Source organism: Saccopteryx leptura, chromosome 2 (assembly GCF_036850995.1).
Source record: "Saccopteryx leptura isolate mSacLep1 chromosome 2, mSacLep1_pri_phased_curated, whole genome shotgun sequence".
NCBI classification, from domain to species: Eukaryota; Metazoa; Chordata; class Mammalia; order Chiroptera; family Emballonuridae; genus Saccopteryx; species Saccopteryx leptura.
Window position 1 is genome coordinate 333410878 of NC_089504.1, and position 18594 is coordinate 333429471.

General features: G+C 43.8%; 1 protein-coding gene across 1 annotated transcript in view; it reads right to left on the reverse strand.

Moving 5' to 3' along the window:
• VPS53 (VPS53 subunit of GARP complex) overlaps positions 1 to 18594 on the reverse strand; it is a 181072-nt gene that overhangs the window by 69015 nt on the left and 93463 nt on the right. Inside the window, exons 12-13 of the mRNA XM_066363548.1 lie at positions 13341 to 13442; positions 5756 to 5850 (exon numbers count right to left, since the gene is read on the reverse strand). Of these exons, the coding sequence (XP_066219645.1) occupies positions 5756 to 5850; positions 13341 to 13442 (197 nt within the window). The remainder of the gene's footprint in view (positions 1 to 5755; positions 5851 to 13340; positions 13443 to 18594) is intronic.

Sequence of the window (18594 nt, forward strand, 5' to 3'; positions counted from 1 at the left end):
ACAAATGAATGCTTCTCCCGGTCTCCCTTCCTCTCTTTGTCTCTCTAAAAAACAATCAATAAATAAAAAATTAAGCCCTGACTGAGTAGTTCAGTTGGCTGAAGTGTCATCCCAAAGTGCAGAGGTTGCTGGTTTAATCCCTGGTCAGGGCACATACAGGAATAGTTCAATGTTCCTATGTCTCTCTAAAAATAAAAATAAAAAAAATATATATATATGATATATATATATATCATATATATATATATCATATATATATCATATATATGAATGAGCTGTAGAAGCCTTAGCTAGGTAGCTCAGTTGGTTAGAGCGTCGTCCCCAATACACCAAGGTTGCAGGTTCGATCCCCGGTCAGAACATATACAAGAATCAACCAATTAATGTATAAATAAGTGGAACAACAAATTGATGTTTCTCTCTCTTTCTCTCTCTTCCTCTCTCTCTAAAATCAATCCATTTAAAAAATGACAGAATTACAAAAATCATAATTTGACAACTGTTAGAAATAAATGATTTGGGCAAGTATAACAAGTCGGTGGACGATGAAAAAATGGATATTTATGTGGTTTCAAATTTTCTTCTGACACTAATTAATTAGTCATTAATAGAGAAAATGGGCAGACACCATCTAAGCCAGGTAATAAAAATGGACTTGACAAGCTGTGGGATGAGCTGACACTGGGTTGTCCTGACATGAATTATTGAGAACCCAGCATCACTTCTGCATTACCCATAAATCCAGAGAAAACATATGACTGAGAGACATTCCACATAGTAACAAGCCCATACTCTTCAAGTATTTCAAGGTCATGAAAGATAAAGGATGAGTTATTTTCCTGGACTGAAGTAGACCAAAGAGACAAGTACATGCAACCCATAATCCTCGAATAAATTCCGGGTTACGGGAAGCATCACTGGGACAACTGGTGAAATAGAGTGAGACCTATGGGATTAAATGGTAATACTGTATCAATGTTAATTTCCTGATTTTTATGGACAAAGTATAGTTACATAGATTGTGTCCTTACTTACTGGGAAGACCAGTGAACTATTGAGTAATGGGCATCTTATCTACAGTTTGAGAATTCATATTAGTTAGAAAAATATGTATATGGATATACAGGTGAGTATGTGTATATATGTGTGTATGTGAGGAGGGAAAGATACTTGCTAATTGAGGAATCTGAGTGAAGGATATACAAGCTCTATGTACAATTCTTATAACTTTCCTGGAAGTTTGAAATTAACTTTGAGAGAAACTCTAGGCTTGATGAAGCCAGAAGAAGGGGAGCTCTATTTCAATAAGTTATTAGAAGAAACTCAGGAGAATGGGCAGGAATGGAGTCACTAGCAATTTCTTTTTTTTTTGGTGACAGGAGGGGAGACAGTGAGGCAGACTCTTGCATGTGCCCCGACTGAGATCTACCTGGCAACCCCATTTAGGGCTAATGCTCCAGTACCAAGCTATATTTAGCGCCTGAGGCTGATGCATTCCAACAAAGCTATCCTCAGTGCCCATGGCCACACTTGAACCAATTGAGCCACTGGCTGTGAGAAGGGAAGAGGGACAGAAGGGGTAGAGGGAGGCGGGAAGAAGCAGATGGTTGCTTCTCCTGTGTGCCTTGACTGCAAATCGAACTCGGGACATCCATATGCCATGCAGACGCTCTACCCACTGACCCACCGGGTAGGGCTACTAGTAACTTCTTGGACAGAGAATGTAACTGAATGAAGTGAACAAAGTTCCTTTGTAGAGAAATCTCTTCTTCAAGCATCAGCAGAAGAAAATCCCTACCTTTCCAAGAGTAGAAGATATACTAACTTCCTCCTGAACATAAACAAAAATTGAGAAAGCTGCTTAAAGCACAGAATGACAGCTTAGCCCAATTAAAAAGGTGGCTTTGGGGACATCTCCACTTCTGGCCTCCCCCCTGGGTTCTGCCTATGCCGTCTTCCTACTGCTGCCTGGCTTCTGGCTGAAGTAGGTGCTGCCAGAACTCTCCCTGGGCAGGTAGGAGGCTGGGGAGACAAAAGGACAGACCCCAGGTCAGGCCCAACAGAAAGCTGGCAACACTGATCAGACCGCCCAACCACCTAAGAGTCCGGAACAAGACCACAGGGCGGGCAGGGCAGGCACAGTTCCTGAGCACCATTTACTTGTGCCAAGTGCCCATCTGTAACCTCACTGCATCTTCACTGCTAATCCTAGGAGGAGGCATTGTTAATTTTACTGCAGAGAGGACAAGAACTCGGATCGGGTAAGCGCCGGGCTTGAGGTCCCAGGCCAGTGAGAGAAGCTCTGACTCCAGTCCAGGTCTGTCTGGCATCCAGGCACACTTTCTTTCCCCTACACTGTGTTGGGTCTCCGTCACCTGGGAGCTGGTGAATGGCTTAAGATTTTCCTCCTGTGAAGATCTTTTTTTTTTTTTTTTTAAGGAATTGTTTTTTTTTCAACTCATATATTTTTAATTTTTTTTAATTTTTATTCATTTTAGAGAGGAGAAGGAGAGACAGAGAGAGAGAGAGGAGAGAAACAGGGAGAGAGAAGAGGGGGAGGAGCTGGAAGCATCAACTCCCATATGTGCCTTGACCAGGCAAGCCCAGGGTTTCGAACCGGCGACCTCAGCATTTCCAGGTCGACGCTTTATCCACTGCGCCACCACAGGTCAGGCTGTGAAGATCTTTTGAGTCAGAGCTACAAGAGTAGTAATTTGGACAAAATCAGTTCCCACCTGAGTTTCTCCCCCAGCCTTAGAATTCTTTGACTTAAGGAAGGAAGGGCTTTCCAGAACCCCTTGAAATTGTGCTAAAAAAATAGTATGTGGAGGCCCTGGCTGGTTGGCTCAGTGGTAGAACATCGACCAGTGTGTGGAAGTCCTGGGTTCAATTCCTGGTCAGGGCACAAAGGAGAAGCAAAGATTTGTCCCCCCTCCCCACTCCATTCTCTCTCTCTTCCACTCCTGCACCCATGGTTTGACTGATTTTAGAGTTTTGGCCCTGGGTGCTGAGGATGGCTCCATGGAGCCTCCGCCTCAGGCACTAAAAAAATATCTTGGTTGCGAGCAAGGCCCCAGATGGGCAGAGCATCGGCCCCAGACGGGGGTGGCTGGTGGATTCCCGTCGGGGCACATGTGGGAGTCTATCTCCTCTCTCACTTAAAAATATTTTTAAAAAGTAGTGTGTGGGTTTATGAAGATTTGTTTTGGCAAGAAGGTCTATGGCTTTCGTCGGGTTCTCAAGGGGATCTATGACTCAGAGAAGGTTAATAACCACTGCATTAAGCATTATTTTGTCTGATTCTCTCCTCTACCAGATGAGGGAATGTAGTTCGTGGATTCTATTTTCTACTTCGGGCTCTTGCTGCTTATTCTGGAGCGACAACGGCACAACCTATGCAGTTCTCCTCTGAGCAGCTTCCGCCACTTCTGTGGAAACATCCCAGCAAGGCCAAGCAGCAGGGTGAGCGGCCAGCACTCCATCTTTCATAGAGAAATGGAGAGTCCCTAAGGGAGGGAGGTCTGGCTCTCTGCCCAGAGTACCATGAGCAATGAGTACACTCTATATGAATCAAGGCCATGCGAAAGGAGTAGATACCAGAATTACAATAATTGAGAAAAATGACTCTCTGGGCCAGGTAGGTGTGGGGAAAGTGTGTGGTTACAGGTACTTTAATGCATGCAAGAACTTTTAAGCCTTTTTAAAAATAAGACTTTGGATTGATAAAGGAAGAAGGGGTTTTGTCCAGAAATAGTCATCTAGGTGGGTTGCTTTAAAAGCTGTTCATCCAGAAGCCAAATAATTGATTGATCCTTTTGGCTGCCCTCTCGGAGGTATCTTATTAACTTCCTGGGAGAAAACTTTCTGAAAGCAGAAAGATGGGGTGTTTTCAGGGGACCAACAGGAGACAGTAACTATTGCCCTTTGTGTGCCTGCAGATATCACCCTAGTGGAGAGAGAGTAGGAAGAAACCTGTGGCAATACAAGGCAGAAAAATGTCAAGGCTATGTTTTTGGGTGGGGTGGGTGGCTGGGGCAATGAGCAGCTTTTTGTTAATGTAGAAGCTCTTTTACACAGTTTATTTTCTGGGATTTAAATATGAAGCATTTTGTCATCAGGGCAGAAAAAGAGTAGAAGCTATCTATAAAATCAGATAGGTGAACAACAATAATGTTCCATGTTGTGATTCCACTTGAAATATTCTCTTAATTGTATGGTTTACCCCTGAAACATTTGGAAATAACTATTCACTAACCCATGACAGGATCATTTAAAAAGGAAAAAAAAAATGACTGGATTTCAGCACCTAAATGCTTTCCCAGAAAAGTTCCCCCAAGAACTCTTTCACGGCCACTGCTGTTCCCCCCGCGAAAGCCACTGTCTGGTCCTCCTGTGTGGTTCTCCAGGCTACCAGGAGTCCTCTTGGGCCTGGGCCAGCCTGTCTCCAGTCAATCTGGCTGGTCCAGAAACCCAACTTTTCCAAAATGTGCCTCCCAGTGGGGAAGGGTCTGCACACTGGCTGGTCAGAGATGCGGGTCTTCCCCCTTCTCGTGAACAGTGGACACTGGAACATGAACATACTCTTCCACTGTAAGGAAACCTGGCTACAGTAGGTTGCTCTATCAATTTTTCTGGAACCTTAAGTTTGTAAGACACATATATATTAAATGGATGCTAATCTATAAGAGAAGGCAAGAACCCATCAGTCCATACCGTCATAAATAAACAGACAAATCGGGGAGAAGGGGAAGCTCTTCCTTATAGCAGAACTCCAACTAGCAGACAGATAATCAGCATCTGGCAAGCACTACAGTAATAATTATCAAGGGATGTCAAAATGGGTGGGCAAGGTGTGATGAAGAACAGGATATTTACACAGTCCCTAAGTATCCCTCCACAAGACATTAATTATAAAGAGAAAACAGTAGCTTCACACAGAGGATGCTGGCAGACACCACTTAAAGCAAGTGATCCAAGCTGCACCAGCAGTGATGGGACAGATCCACATGAGGAGCCTCCTGATCCGATGTACTGACGACATAAAGTGACCTCTATGGTATTCTTGCCCCAAATGCATAATCTGGATTTAATCAAGAGGCAACATCAGACAAACGCAAATTCAGAGTATTGTACAAAACAACTGATCATACTCTATCAAAGTGTCAAGGTGATGAAAGACAACGAAAAGACTGAGGAACCATTCAAGATTAAAGGCGACTAAAGAGACCTGACAACTAAATGTACAGCTGGATCTTGGACCAGAAAAAGGACATTAATGGGACAATGTTACCCTCCTGATGGTTATGAAAAATGTTAATATTCTCTGGGGGGAAGGATCTATGAGAACTTTTTATAAATTTTTTGTAAGTCGAAATCATTTCAAAATGAAAAGTTAAATTGTACTTGAAAATGTATACATTAGAGGTTAGGCTTTCTTTCTCCATTTTCTAGTGCCTGACATTGTAAAGCCCTGTGGGCTGGCACATACAGCTACGTAGGGGCTCAGTGCTTACACAGGAAGGGGGTGTTGGGATCCATTTGGGACATTAGGGGCAAAATCAGGCTTCTGGGATTTAACAGACACAATAAACAACATTCAAGAGATATAAAAATATCCTTAACAGGTTTCCAGGAAGGGTCATAGGCATGCCAAGTCCCTCCTTCGAATCTGGAAAGAGCTGTGCCCCTGGGATGTTTTATCATGACCAGAGGAGAAAGAAATGCAATAGAAAACAGCAAAATGTTCAACACTCACTTGTCCTGGGACTCAATATAGACGTAGAGATGAGGCTCAAAACACTTGGAAACAATGCCATGAAAAGGATTGTCTGGGGCTTTAGGCTTCTTTGGCTATAAAGGAATAAAAAGAAACACTATACTTGAGCTGTCTTTGTGAATTTTCAAGCAGTTTCAAAGTAAATATCCCTTAAAGTTTACTCCTAATTTACAGATAAGCAGCACTCAATATAACTAAACTGGAACTATATCCTACATTATAATTCCTGCCAATTTGAGAACAATAAGCCAGCTTTGTTAGCAACATTTACTTGCTTTGTACGGTGAATGATTTACTGCTACTTTGGTAACACATACGTTTTCAATTTGGAAGCTATTCATCATCTGACTGACATGTAAAAAATTTAAATCCCAGCTAATAAGAGCACCTTATATTGGTATAGTGCAATTAAAATTTGTAAAGTGCTTTCATATATCTAATTTTGATAATCTCCTTTTACTGATTGTTATTATGGGCCAGGCACTTGACATAAAATAACATCTCATCTATTCCTCACTACAACCCTCAATGTAAAAAGTATTACTATTATTTATACTGAAAGAAAGGGAGGTCCAGAGAGCCCTAGCAGCCTGCCCAATGGCACATGGGGAAGTTTAGTTTCATAATAAACTAGAACTCTTTCTGGTATGTCATTGCTTTCCTGCAATGGTTCCTAGATGGTTTAATTTCATCAAGTACTATACACGTAAGAAAAAGGACAGGGGACCAACAGAGGGTTGCTAACTTTTTATTTAGCTACATTCTATTCTCACCATAAGTTCCTAAAAGAAAGTATGGTATACTCTTTACACTTTATATGAAAAAACAGCAGAAAAAAGGTGGTTCTTTCTAAGAAAAGATAGTTGGTGGCCTTAGAGCAGATAGATAAGATGATAGGTAGGTAGGTAGATGGATAGATGAAAGAAAGAGATAGAGAGAAAGGAAGGAAGGAAGGAAGGAAGGAAGGAAGGAAGGGAGGGAGGGAGGGAGGGAGGGAGGGAGGGAGGGAGGGAGGGAGGGAGGGAGGGAGGGAGAAAGACTGAAGAGTGGTTTGCTGTTTGGACTTTATTTTTAGCCTTGGACCAATGAAAAAATGGAGCAGCACAGGTCCCCAACAAATAATTGGGAACCCCTGATATATACATAATTTAGGCAGGCAAATATTTAAAAACTGTATATGCTACTAAATTCTTTTTAAAACATCTAAAAATAAGTGAGGGCTTTCCTACATATTCATTTCTATTCCTAATAAAGGCCAACTCCATCTATTGTCAAATGCCAACAAAAGGACCCCGAGCCCTTGCTGGGGTTGATACTAGAGTATAATTTGGGTATAGATTGGTACCCACAGGGTACTTGTTAAATTGAACTGCTCATATCTTTTAAGTACAGAAAAAGTTAAGCCCCTAATAACAGAAATAATGATTACCTTCTTCTGATAAGTTAAAAAAATAAAACATTGGAATGAATAAAAGCATCTGTAAAAACTGATAACAATCACCCAAAACTTAAATGTCAACCTTTGACATTCAATCTCATATTTAGCTCTATTCCATTTTCACCTTCTAAGAGTTCCTTGTCTTTGTTTGTAAGACTCCTAGAAACTCTGGTCCTCCCTAAGAAGAACTAAAATCTGGACTGTTTTCTCTTATCATCCAGAAGCCACTCCCAAACTCGGGCCTTAAAATGAGACTAAAAGAGATTCCCAACACTGTTTGCATTAAATTAAAATGGGCTGGATCCTGAGTTCCCCTTCATTCCCTATATGTCCAGAAGTTTCCCACAATTCCATTAGTTTAAAATGGAAGATCCATGATGTGTAGTATAATGGTTGTGACCGGGTGGTCCTTACCTATTTGTCCTGTATGTCCCAAGTCAGTTTTCTATTTTTTATTATTTTACTATTTTAAATAGATGCCTTGTTAACTGAGTAGACAATGTGATTTAATTTGTCTAACTTTGTAAGACTAGATATCCTGAATTACAATTGGAAAATATGACCACTCTACGTATGTATCATTTTATTAATTAAAATATAATCATCATAAGCATTGTAATTATCCCCTTGTTTATATTTTCTTCCCTTGATGAAAATATTCACATATGTACAGGATAGCTTCTGGTAATTATAAGTGGGAGTTTGTGTATTATACAACGCTGTCATGTTTTAAATCAACATGTCTATTTTGTATTGGTTTTATTTACTTACTAATTTAAGTGCATTTTCCTAACTATTGACAATGTTTTAGTTTATCACTTTAGTATGACAACATTATGAAATTTAAACAAAGTCTATAGATAATAGTATTGAACTGATGTTAAATGTTCTGATTTTGATCAGTGGTAATTTAAGTGAATGCCCTTCTTCTTAAGAAATACATACTGGCCTGACCAGGCAGTGGCACAGTGGATAGAGCGTCAGACTGGGATGCGGAGGACCCAGGTTCGAGACCCTGAGGTTGCCAGCTTGAGCACAGGCTCATCTGGCTTGAGCAAAAAAGCTCACCAGCTTGGACCCAAGGTCGCTGGCTCGAGCAAGGGGTTACTCAGTCTGCTGAAGGCACATATGAGAAAGCAGTCAATGAACAACTAAGGTGTTAAAACGAAACACTGATGATTGATGCTTCTCATCTCTCCGTTCCTGTCTGTCTGTCCCTATCTATCCCTCTCTCTGATTCTCTGTCCCTGTATATAAAAAAAGAAAAGAAATACATACTGGAATATTTAAAGGTAAAGGGCTTGATATCTGCAACTTACATCTTGTTATGAAAGAGAGAAAGAGGGGGAGAAGGGAGGGAGGGAGGAGTAGGGAGTCTATGATAAAAGTAAATGTACAAAAAGGTTAACAACTGGTGAACTCAGGTGAAAGATTTGAAGAGTTCCTTGTAATATTCTTAAAACTTTTCTCTAAGTTTGCCCTAGCCGGTTGGCTCAGTGGTAGAGCGTCGGCCTGGCATGTAGAAGTCCCGGGTTCGATTCCCGGCCAGGGCACACAGGAGAGGCGCCCATCTGCTTCTCCACCCCTCCCCCTCTCCTTCCTCTCTGTCTCTCTCTTCCCCTCCCACAGCCGAGGCTCCATTAGAGCAAAAGATGGCCTGGGCACTGGGGTTGGCTCCTTGGACTCTGCCCCAGGCTCTAGAGTGGCTCTGGTTGCGACAGAGCGATGCCCCGGATGGGCAGAGCATCGCCCCCTGGTGGGCGTGCCAGGTGGATCCCTGTCAGGCGCATGCAGGAGTCTGTCTGACTGCCTCCCGGTTTCCAGCTTCAGAAAAATAAAAAAAAATAAAAAAACTTTTCTCTAAGTTTGACATTATAATTTTTTAAGTAAAGTAAAATAGAAAACATGGGAGATGGCTGCCAATGGCCTGTCAGAAAATCCCAGAGACAGTAGGGGAGCATTCTTAAGAAATGGCACGTCACCAACATTCTAGATGGCCTGGAGGACAATAATGTGTTGGAATATACAGACATCCATGCCTGGCTATAAAGGGGTTAACCTATTTCATTACTTACATTTTCCTTTTAATGTATGTATGAAAGTGACATACGATCAAAGTCTGTAAGCCTGAAAAGCTCATTCAGTATAACCGTAAAATGCAAATTCTAAGTGATAGAAGAAAACAGCTACATGATATTCCAACATACTCATTCTGATCAGCCTCCACAGGCCCTGTGCTTGATGAGGCCCCACAGAGCACTCTGAATTTGGCACTCAGAGAGTGGCATAATCAGACAGAGGGGGTGTGCCGCCCCACCCGCCAGTGACTGCTCTGCTCTGCCTCTGCCCACTAATGCCGCTCCTGGCAGTGAGTACAAAGACCTGTCACCATAGCTCTGGGTCCTCTTGCAGTGTTGTGTGAGATGGAAGGAAAAGGAGAACAATAGGAGAGATTGCTTGAAGTTTCTTTTATTTTCCACAGGGCTGCCTCCTGCCTATAGCCACTTGACAAACGTGCCCCTATTTAGATAATAGGTGCTGGAATTTCAGCTCAAGCTGGTGTCTCCCTTTGCACTGTCCAGCTCCCCAAGGGGTTGATTCTCAGCTTAAAGCATATCCTAAGTCATTTAACAGTAGCATTCAGGCTGGATTTCTGAGTGTGTGAATTCTGTCCAAAAGCTGCAGATGTTTAAGCTATTTCCTCCTGGAGTTTGATGGAATAATAAAAGGTTACTGTTGTCACAGTAAGGAGGTCTGCAGCTGGCCCCATTTCCTTTTATTACTATCCAATGTAAATAGATTAAATCTAACTGCTCGGATCACCAGGAGGGTACATTTTTAACCAGAAATTCCTTATTTCTCCTCCCTCTTTCTTTTATACAGAGTACCCTCAGGCTCTTTTCATATGCCATTTGTTATCACTAGGAATATGCTGGCAACTGATGGTTCAAACTGAATGCTTCTTTTCAAATTCACTCTCCTGGTCACCAGACCCAAGTGCAGTAGTGAGCAGGGAAGGAGCCTTGCCTTGAGGGCAAACTGTCCACTGACCACAGTGTCCCAATGGGTTGGGGAGCCCAGGATAAGCGGGACGGGCCTTCTCTGCCACATCCAGCTAAGCTCACCACTATCATCCTGTGGACCTAACTCCGGAAACCAGTAAGTGGCTGGGAAGAGGGAGATCCTGGAGTTTCCACCTAATTAATCACAAGCAGGACAAGGCTGGTGAGGCAGTGTAAGGTCGGGGAAGGTATGTTGAGGAGGCATTAGTCTCTGGTGTTTAAGTTTTATTACCAATAAGCAACAGCCTGTGAAATTGCAAGTGGATAATCTAGTCCAGGGATTTTTTTTTCTCAGCAAGAGAAACAGAGACAGAGAAAGGGACAGAACGGGACAGACAGACAGGAAGAGAAAGAGATGAGAAGCCTCAATTCTTTGTTGCAGCATCTTTGTTGTTCATTGCTTCCTCATAATGTGCCTTGACCAGGGGGCTACAGCAGAGCAAGTGACCCCTTGCTCAAGCCTGCGACCTTGGGCTTCAAGCCAGCGACCTTTGGGCTCAAACCAGAGACCATGGGGTCACGTCTATGATCCCACACTCAAGCCAGCAACCATGCACTCAAGCTGGTGAGCCGTGCTCATGCTGGCGACCTCAGGATTTTGAACCTGGGTCCTCTGTGTCCCAGGCTGATGCTCTATCCACTGTGCCACTGCCTGGTCAGGCTCCAGGGATTTTTAGTACTTTATTTTTACTTTTTTTTTTTTCCATTTTTCCGAAGCTGGAAACAGGGAGGCAGTCAGACTCCCGCATGCGCCCAACCGGGATCCACCTGGCATGCCCACCAGAGGGCGATGCTTTGGGCATCGCTCTGTTGCGTCCAGAGCCATTCTAGTGCCTGAGGCAGAGGCCAGAGCCATCCCCAGCTCCCGGGCCATCTTTGCTCCAATGGAGCCTCACTGCGGGAGGGGAAGAGAGAGACAGAGAGGAAGGAGAGGGGGAGGGGTGGAGAAGCAGATGGGCGCTTCTCCTGTGTGCCCTGGCCGGGAATCGAACCCGGGACTCCTGCACGCCAGGCCGATGCTCTACCACTGAGCCAACCGGTCAGGGCCTTTAGTACTTTATTTTTAAACACACATACATAAAACTCCTCGTTCAAAAGAAATTTTACCTGGAAGTCCATGATAAAAGTGGCTCGTAATAAAACTGTTCTGCTTGGAGGTACCTAGGGCCCTTGTTTCCTCCCAACTCCCCACAGTGGCATCTGATGGGGGCAGTAAGGAATCAGTTTGAAAGCCATTCATTCGTGCTAAAATGGAAAAACTAGGGAAGTCTGGAGAGAGTAAAAATCTCTTAAAGGTCATATAGTCAGTCAGTTAATGACAGACCAGAGTCTGGCATCTTCCTTACCACATGACTCAGCTCTACTGCATGCATCTGTGTTCTGTGTCCTTAGAATGAGCAGGTCTTGGTTGTTACCACAGTAACCTTGAGCTTCCAGAATAAGCACAAAGTTTCATGAGAAATGAAAATAATATTTGACCTGGCAAAACTGATTTTGTAGGTAATGGGGGACCCTATCCTAACCCAGTTTAATAACATCCAGCTATGACTAGCTAAAGGGATAACTTGCCACAGCAGCACTACAGCCTCTGAGTATTCAACTACACAATTCTGGACACGACAATGGCAGCCACTAGCACGGGGGAGACACGAGGGCCCTGGAAATGGCACTACTACACAAAGCAAGCTCCCAGGGGGCAGGCGAACCCGTGTGGATGGGGGACGCACACCTGAAGAATGAGCTCTACGTCCAGATTCCTCCTTCCCATCCCAGGCCTTCCTCCCAGAATGTTAGAGGAAATCTTGTTTTCTCTCATGCTCACTGATAGGATGGCTTTAAATCAACTGCACTAATCCCATAGATCTCTGGGATACAGCCTCAAGGTATTCACTCACTTTTATTCATGGGATCCATTTCTACGCCTTCCACTTTTCATTGAGACATCACAGTGCAATAAAAAGAGCGACAGGAAAAGAACTCTAGTCTCTGACTTTGGATCTGGCTCCCAGGCCTAGCTGCTCCACTTCCAGACTATATAACCCTGGGCAAATTGCTTAACCTGTCTGAGCAGCCGGCACTGCAGCTCGTATAAACTCATATAAAATGAGAGGCAGGCACTGCGAAGATGAAATAAAATAAAGCATATAAAAGACTTTTAAACTATAAAGCTCAATAAAAATGTGAGGTATCCGTGTTATTACAATTATTTAATCAGTGAACCAGACACATTTTATTGCACCCCTTCAGAACAGCTCCTGGAAACCCTGCCCTTCTGGCTCCTTCCAGGATTGCACACCTACCCTCGCCGTGCTGGGAACACAGAGCGCGGCTGCGGGCTTCCCAGAGCCGGTCTTCCCAGCCAGCCTCCCTTCCATGGTGTCTGGAACAAAACAATACTATAAAATAATTCTTTGGAAGCCGAGTGTAGAAAATTAAAAGGAAGGATCACTAATCCAGACAGAAAAAGTTCTGATTTATTGTTCCAAAAACACCGTTCTGCAGGGTGAAGGGAGAGGAAATTTAGAGTTGGACAGAAAAATCCAAAGCAAATGAAAGTGCTAGTGTACTAGGAAAAGGAACTCTCCAAATATGCCATTGGGTCACCTTGACGTGTCCAGGCCGCCTCAGTGGCGTCCAGGACTAAAGTGATTGGCTTACACTGAGCGGGGCCTCTCCTAGCTGATGGTGCTGCTAAGTTCGTTGGGGAACTGTTAGCCTCTCATGTCATCACCGGGCCAGATGAGAGGGCAACCGAAAGCTCAGCTGACAAGGTCAGGAGATGCTGATCGAGGCAGGGCTGAATCTGCTGCCCCACCTCGTGGGCTAATTAAGGTTGAATGTGTTGCTAATTCTGGTGGTAAAGCTCTTTAGGGAGAAGAGAGGTGGCGCTGCTATTTCACTCAGTTTTCTAAATACGCTTTCAGATAAAGGTTCTCTATAAAGACCACCACAGTTGTAATTTCTAAATGTTGTCAACAGCCATAGGATCACATTTAGAGAGAGCCGACCCATCTTCAGACACAAGCATCAGGCAGGTTGCACATGGAATGCAAACCAGACTTACTTGATCTAAATCTCCTTTTTCCACGGCCATTTCCTCCATCTCTGGTGTTGGCTCATCTTCCAGGAAAGGATTGGTGGATGGGGGTGGAGACTCAAGTTTTCTCTGTTAAGACATGACAAAGAGGGATTTTCTGAGCTTTCCCCATTGATCTGCTTTTTCCAAGTCTCTCCAACAGCTAAATCATGAAACCTGATCCAATGAGCAAGAACTGAGACAACCTGAACCACATTCTCACCTCCAGATCCTCACAGTGCTTTTCCATCTTTTTGAAACCTTACTGCCCACCTCGTTCTTTAGTCTTCAGATTAGAAGTCCCTTCTTCTGGGAAGCCTACCCCATTGTCAGGTTTGTGTTAGATGTCCCTGTCACCATCCCACCTGGTACATCCCCCACCCAGGTGTTTATTAAAATATTGCCATTGCCTATTTATCTTCTCCTCCCTAGATTCCATGATGGCAGGTCATGTCTGCCTTGCTCCCCGCCCTATCTCTGGCACCTGAATCAAAATGCCAGATGGGCTTGAATTCAAGAACAAACTATAGCTGGGCAAGAGGATCGCTTGAGCCCGGGAGTTCTGGGCTGTAGTGCACTATGCCGACTGGGTGTCCACACTAAGTTTGGCATCCATATGGTAACTCCCTGGGAGTGAGGGACCACCAGGTTGCCTAAGAAGAAGTGAACTGGCCCAGCTCAGAAATGGAGCAGGTCAAAACTCCCATGCTGATCAGCAGTGGGATTGTGCCTGTGAACAGCCACTGCACTCCTGCCTGGGCAACACAGCGAGACCCTCTTTTAAACCTTCATCAATGAATCTTGAACCCTGAAAACAAATAATATAGTAGTAATATTACTGCATCTTCATTGCCTGAACCTTGAAAAAAAAAATTAAAAGAACTATAAGCTACGGTATGCTTATGTGCCTTAGATTACAGACAAAAGTCCCTTACCAAATAAGTACCATTACAACAACCACAACAAAATATCCTGGAGAAAAATTATTCTCCAGCTTCTGAATATGACCACTCTTTCAAAATATATTATTGAATGGGATTACAGGCTAGTGGGAAAGCTGGAGGCGGGAGACGTAGGTTTTAGCTCCAATGCTGCTGCATTGGCCAAATCATCTAGCTTCTCTGAATCACAGCAGCCTCATCTGCTGAATGAGGATACGGTCATAGGACTACTCGAGAGCTCAAATGTGATCAAGTGTGTGAAACCCTAGAAGAAGCACATGATACATACAAGGGACATTGGTGATGATAATTCCAGTGCAACAACAGAATCGAGGCAACTCTTAGGAATTTTTTTACAGATTTGACCTCGAGATGTTGTTTATGCCAGGAAACTGGGAGTCCTAGCAGAAAGGAAACTAAGAGGACCAGCAGGATAATACAGATTGGCTGGTGCTGGGGATGAGGGGAAGGGGCAAGGAATGGCTCTCGAGACAAGAAGCCAGGTGCAGAGGGAATTTCTAAATGTGCTTGTAACATTTTAGCATGTATCAGTGGAGAAACTTGAACTAATCCCTAAGCCAAGAGGGACAGCAGATGGACTACCCTGTGAATGACTTTGTCAAGTGCCAGGATATCAGCTAAAGATATTACAAAACACAACAAAAATACACACACACACACACAAGCACACCTGTGTCTGTGTCTGGTTTAGGCTTTAAGATAATTCTGCTTCCACTCATGTAAACTACTAAAATGGCCAAAACACTTGAATGCTTTTTTATAGCTAGACAGAATCTCAGTGTATGAAGAAAGCCTTATGATTAATGCATTAGCTCAAGGTAATCATTAGCAGGATATTGATTTTTGTGGTACCCTGCTGAGAAACAATATGGTCTAATAACCAAGCAAACATCTCAAATTTATACACTCAGAATTATGGCTTCCTTGTATCCAAAACCTGTATAATTATGTTAACCAGTGTCACCCCAATAAAATTCAAAAAAAGAAAAAGAAAAAAACTTTGGCTTTCTTGCTTGATCTGGAAAAAAAATTCTTATAAACTTAGTTATTTGAGCTTATTTTTAGAATTAAGGCTATTTGTGGAAAGAAATGTTTCTTTGAAAACAGTATTTCTAAGCTTTAGTTGTCCCTGTAAGGGTTGCTAGTAGTGCAGGGAAGGAGGAACGGTGGAAGCCTAAGCTTCAACAAGATAAACAGTAATACTGTTGGATTCCTGATCCCACTGGCTCAACAGTGAGTTTTGAGATCACACTGTTGAGCTGAAGCGCTGTCCTGCATCTTTTGGTCCTTTGGATAGGCCAGTGGTAGTCAACCCGGTCCCTACCGCTCACTAGTGGGCGTTCTAGCTTTCATGGTGGGCAGTAGCGGAGCAACCAAAGTATAAATAAAAAGATAGATTTAACTATCGTAAGTTGTTTTATAAAGATTTATTCAGCCCTGGCCAGTTGGCTCAGCGGTAGAGCGTCGGCCTGGTGTGCAGGAGTCCCGGGTTCGATTCCCGGCCAGGGCACACAGGAGAAGCGCCCATCTGCTTCTCCACCCTTCCCCCTCTCCTTCCTCTGTCTCTCTCTTCCCCTCCCGCAGCAAGGCTCCATTGGAGCAAAGATGGCCTGGGCACTGAGGATGGCTCTGTGGCCTCTGCCTCAGGTGCTAGAATGGCTCTGGATGCAACAGAGCGACACCCCAGATGGGCAGAGCATCGCCCCCTGGTGGGCATGCCGGGTGGATCCCGGTCAGGCGCATGCGGGAGTCAGTGTCTGACTGCCTCCCCATTTCCAGCTTTGGAAAAATGAAAGAAAAAAAAAGATTTATTCTGCCAAATTTAGCAAAAATCCGACATAAAGTACTTGGTAAGTAATTATTGCCTTACCAAATAAGCATATAATATTATTATATGCTTTAACTTGCTGTAACTGTGCTTTAAAAATTTTATAAAGTAAAGTTACTTCCCTACTTTATAAATCACCATTACTGTGGAACCGGTGGGCAGTTAGAAAATTTTACTACTAACAGAGATACAAAAGTGGGCGGTAGGTATAAAAAGGTTGACTACCCCTGGGATAGGAGAAAGGCAAGTCAGTAACTGAAATTAAAAGCTTTGTTCAAAATTATTCAGTAATAGAACAAGGATTTTAGTTTTTGAACTAAACATTCCTCACCTGCTGTTAGGTCGACCAGGGTGGACAATAACAGCTCACAGTGACACATAGTGGGCCTCATTTTAAAAACCACGTGCTACTTGGAAACACTGACAAAAAGTGGACATTGGTAAAGTGAACTAAGATTGTTCCTGGGCTCCACTCTCACTGGGGGAGTGTCTGATGGGTTGATGTAAGAAGGAAAACATTAAAAGACAGCATTGAAAAGGCTTTCTGGGGCAGTAGAGCATGGGCAGCCTCAGTGTTCAGTGTTATGGGTCGAAAGAGTCCCAAGGTTTCGTCCCTTTCCCACCGTCTGTCTCTATTAACATCTTGATGGGATTCCAGAGGGAGTCATGGGCACTAAGAAACTTCCTGCTCATTCATCTGGGGCACACTCGTTCCAAGTGTGAACCAAATTGATGCAAAAAAAGAGATTCATTTCCCCCATTCATCCACTAACAAATGGATGTGCCATGTGCCGGGCACTAGGAATAAAGCAGTAAGCAAGACAGATCACCCACAGCCCTCATGACAATTATGGTCGGATGGGGAAGATGGCCTTCCAAATAACCACACAAATGTGTGATGAGGGTCATTCAGGAAAAGTAGAGATTGTTATGAGAGCATGCAACAGAGGAGTCACAGAAAAATTCCCCAGGGAAATGATGTTTGAGCCAGAACTGAAGGATACTCCAGAGTTAAATACGTGAAAGGGGCCTGACCAGGCCGTGGCGCAGTGGGTAGAGCGTCGGACTGGAACACAGAGGACCCAGGTTTGAAACCCCGAGGTCACCAGCTTGAGCATGAGCTAATCTGGTTTAAGCAAGGCTCACCAGCTTAACCCCAAGGTCATTGGCTTGAGCAAGGGGTCACTTGGTCTGCTGTAGCCTCCCAGTCAAGGCACATATGAGAAAGCAATCACTGAACAACTAAGGAGCTGCAACAAAGAATTGATACTTCTCATCTCTCTTCCTACCTGTCTGTCCCTCTCTCTGTCTCTGTCACACACACACACACAAAAATATGTGAAGGAGGTGGGAGAAGTGAAGTGGTGATGGTCAGAGCTTTCTAGGCAAAGAATAGCGTTTGTCTGCCATTCATTCAACAGTTATGAACTGGGCATCTACTCTGTTCCAGGCACTCTTCTAGACACTAGGTATACAACCCTGAATAAGACCGATAAGGAAAGGAGGCACTGTCTGACCAGTGGTGGCACAGTGGATAGAGTGTCAACCTGGGATGGATGCTGAGGTTCCATGTTCAAAACCCCAAGGTCGCCAGCTAAAGCACGAGCTCATCCAGCTTGAATGCAGGTTCACCAGCTTGAGCATGGGATCATGATAATCCCATGGTCACTGGTTTAACAAGAATCATTGGGTTGGCTGGAGACCCCCGGTCAAGGCACACATGTGAGAAGCAATCAATGAACAACCAAAGTGATGCAGCTACGAGTTGATGTTTCTTATCCCTCTCCTTCTTTATTGTCTCTTTCAAAAAAAAAAAAAAGAAATGAGGCATTGAAATTAAAATAAAATTTAGGAACTGGAGTAGGCTGGGGTGATCAGAGAAGGCCTTTTTGAGGAGGTGATAGTTGAGCAGACACCCGAATAAGGAACTGATCAGGCAGAGACCTGGGAAAGAGCAGTCTCAGCGGGAAGACCTGTACAAAGCCTGGAGGGAGCTTGTTGAGTCTGAGGGACAGAAAGGAAGATGAGGGCAAGAGAAAAGAGAGGAGGCAGGAGCTCACACACACAGTCTTCCTTGGGCCATGGTAAAGGTTAGAGTTTTCTTACTGCAATTGGGCAGTGAGTGGGAGTTTTAAACATGGAAGTGATATGATCTAATTTAGATTTTAGAATGTCATTCCATTTTCATGGACTGTAATGGAAGCAAGACCAGCTGAAGAGGCTGCTGCAGTGTTCCAGGCAAGGGCTCATGTGGGAGTAGACAAAGCTGGTGTGTGGAGAATGAAAAAGGTGTCCAGATTTGGGACATATTTAGAAGATAAGGTCAAGAAGACTTGTTGATAGAGTGGATGTGAGGGTGAAGGAAAGAGGAATCAAGTCACTCACTTTTTGGCCTAAGCAACTGCGTGGCTGAGGTTACCATTAATTGAGTACCAAACCCTGTATGAGCCCA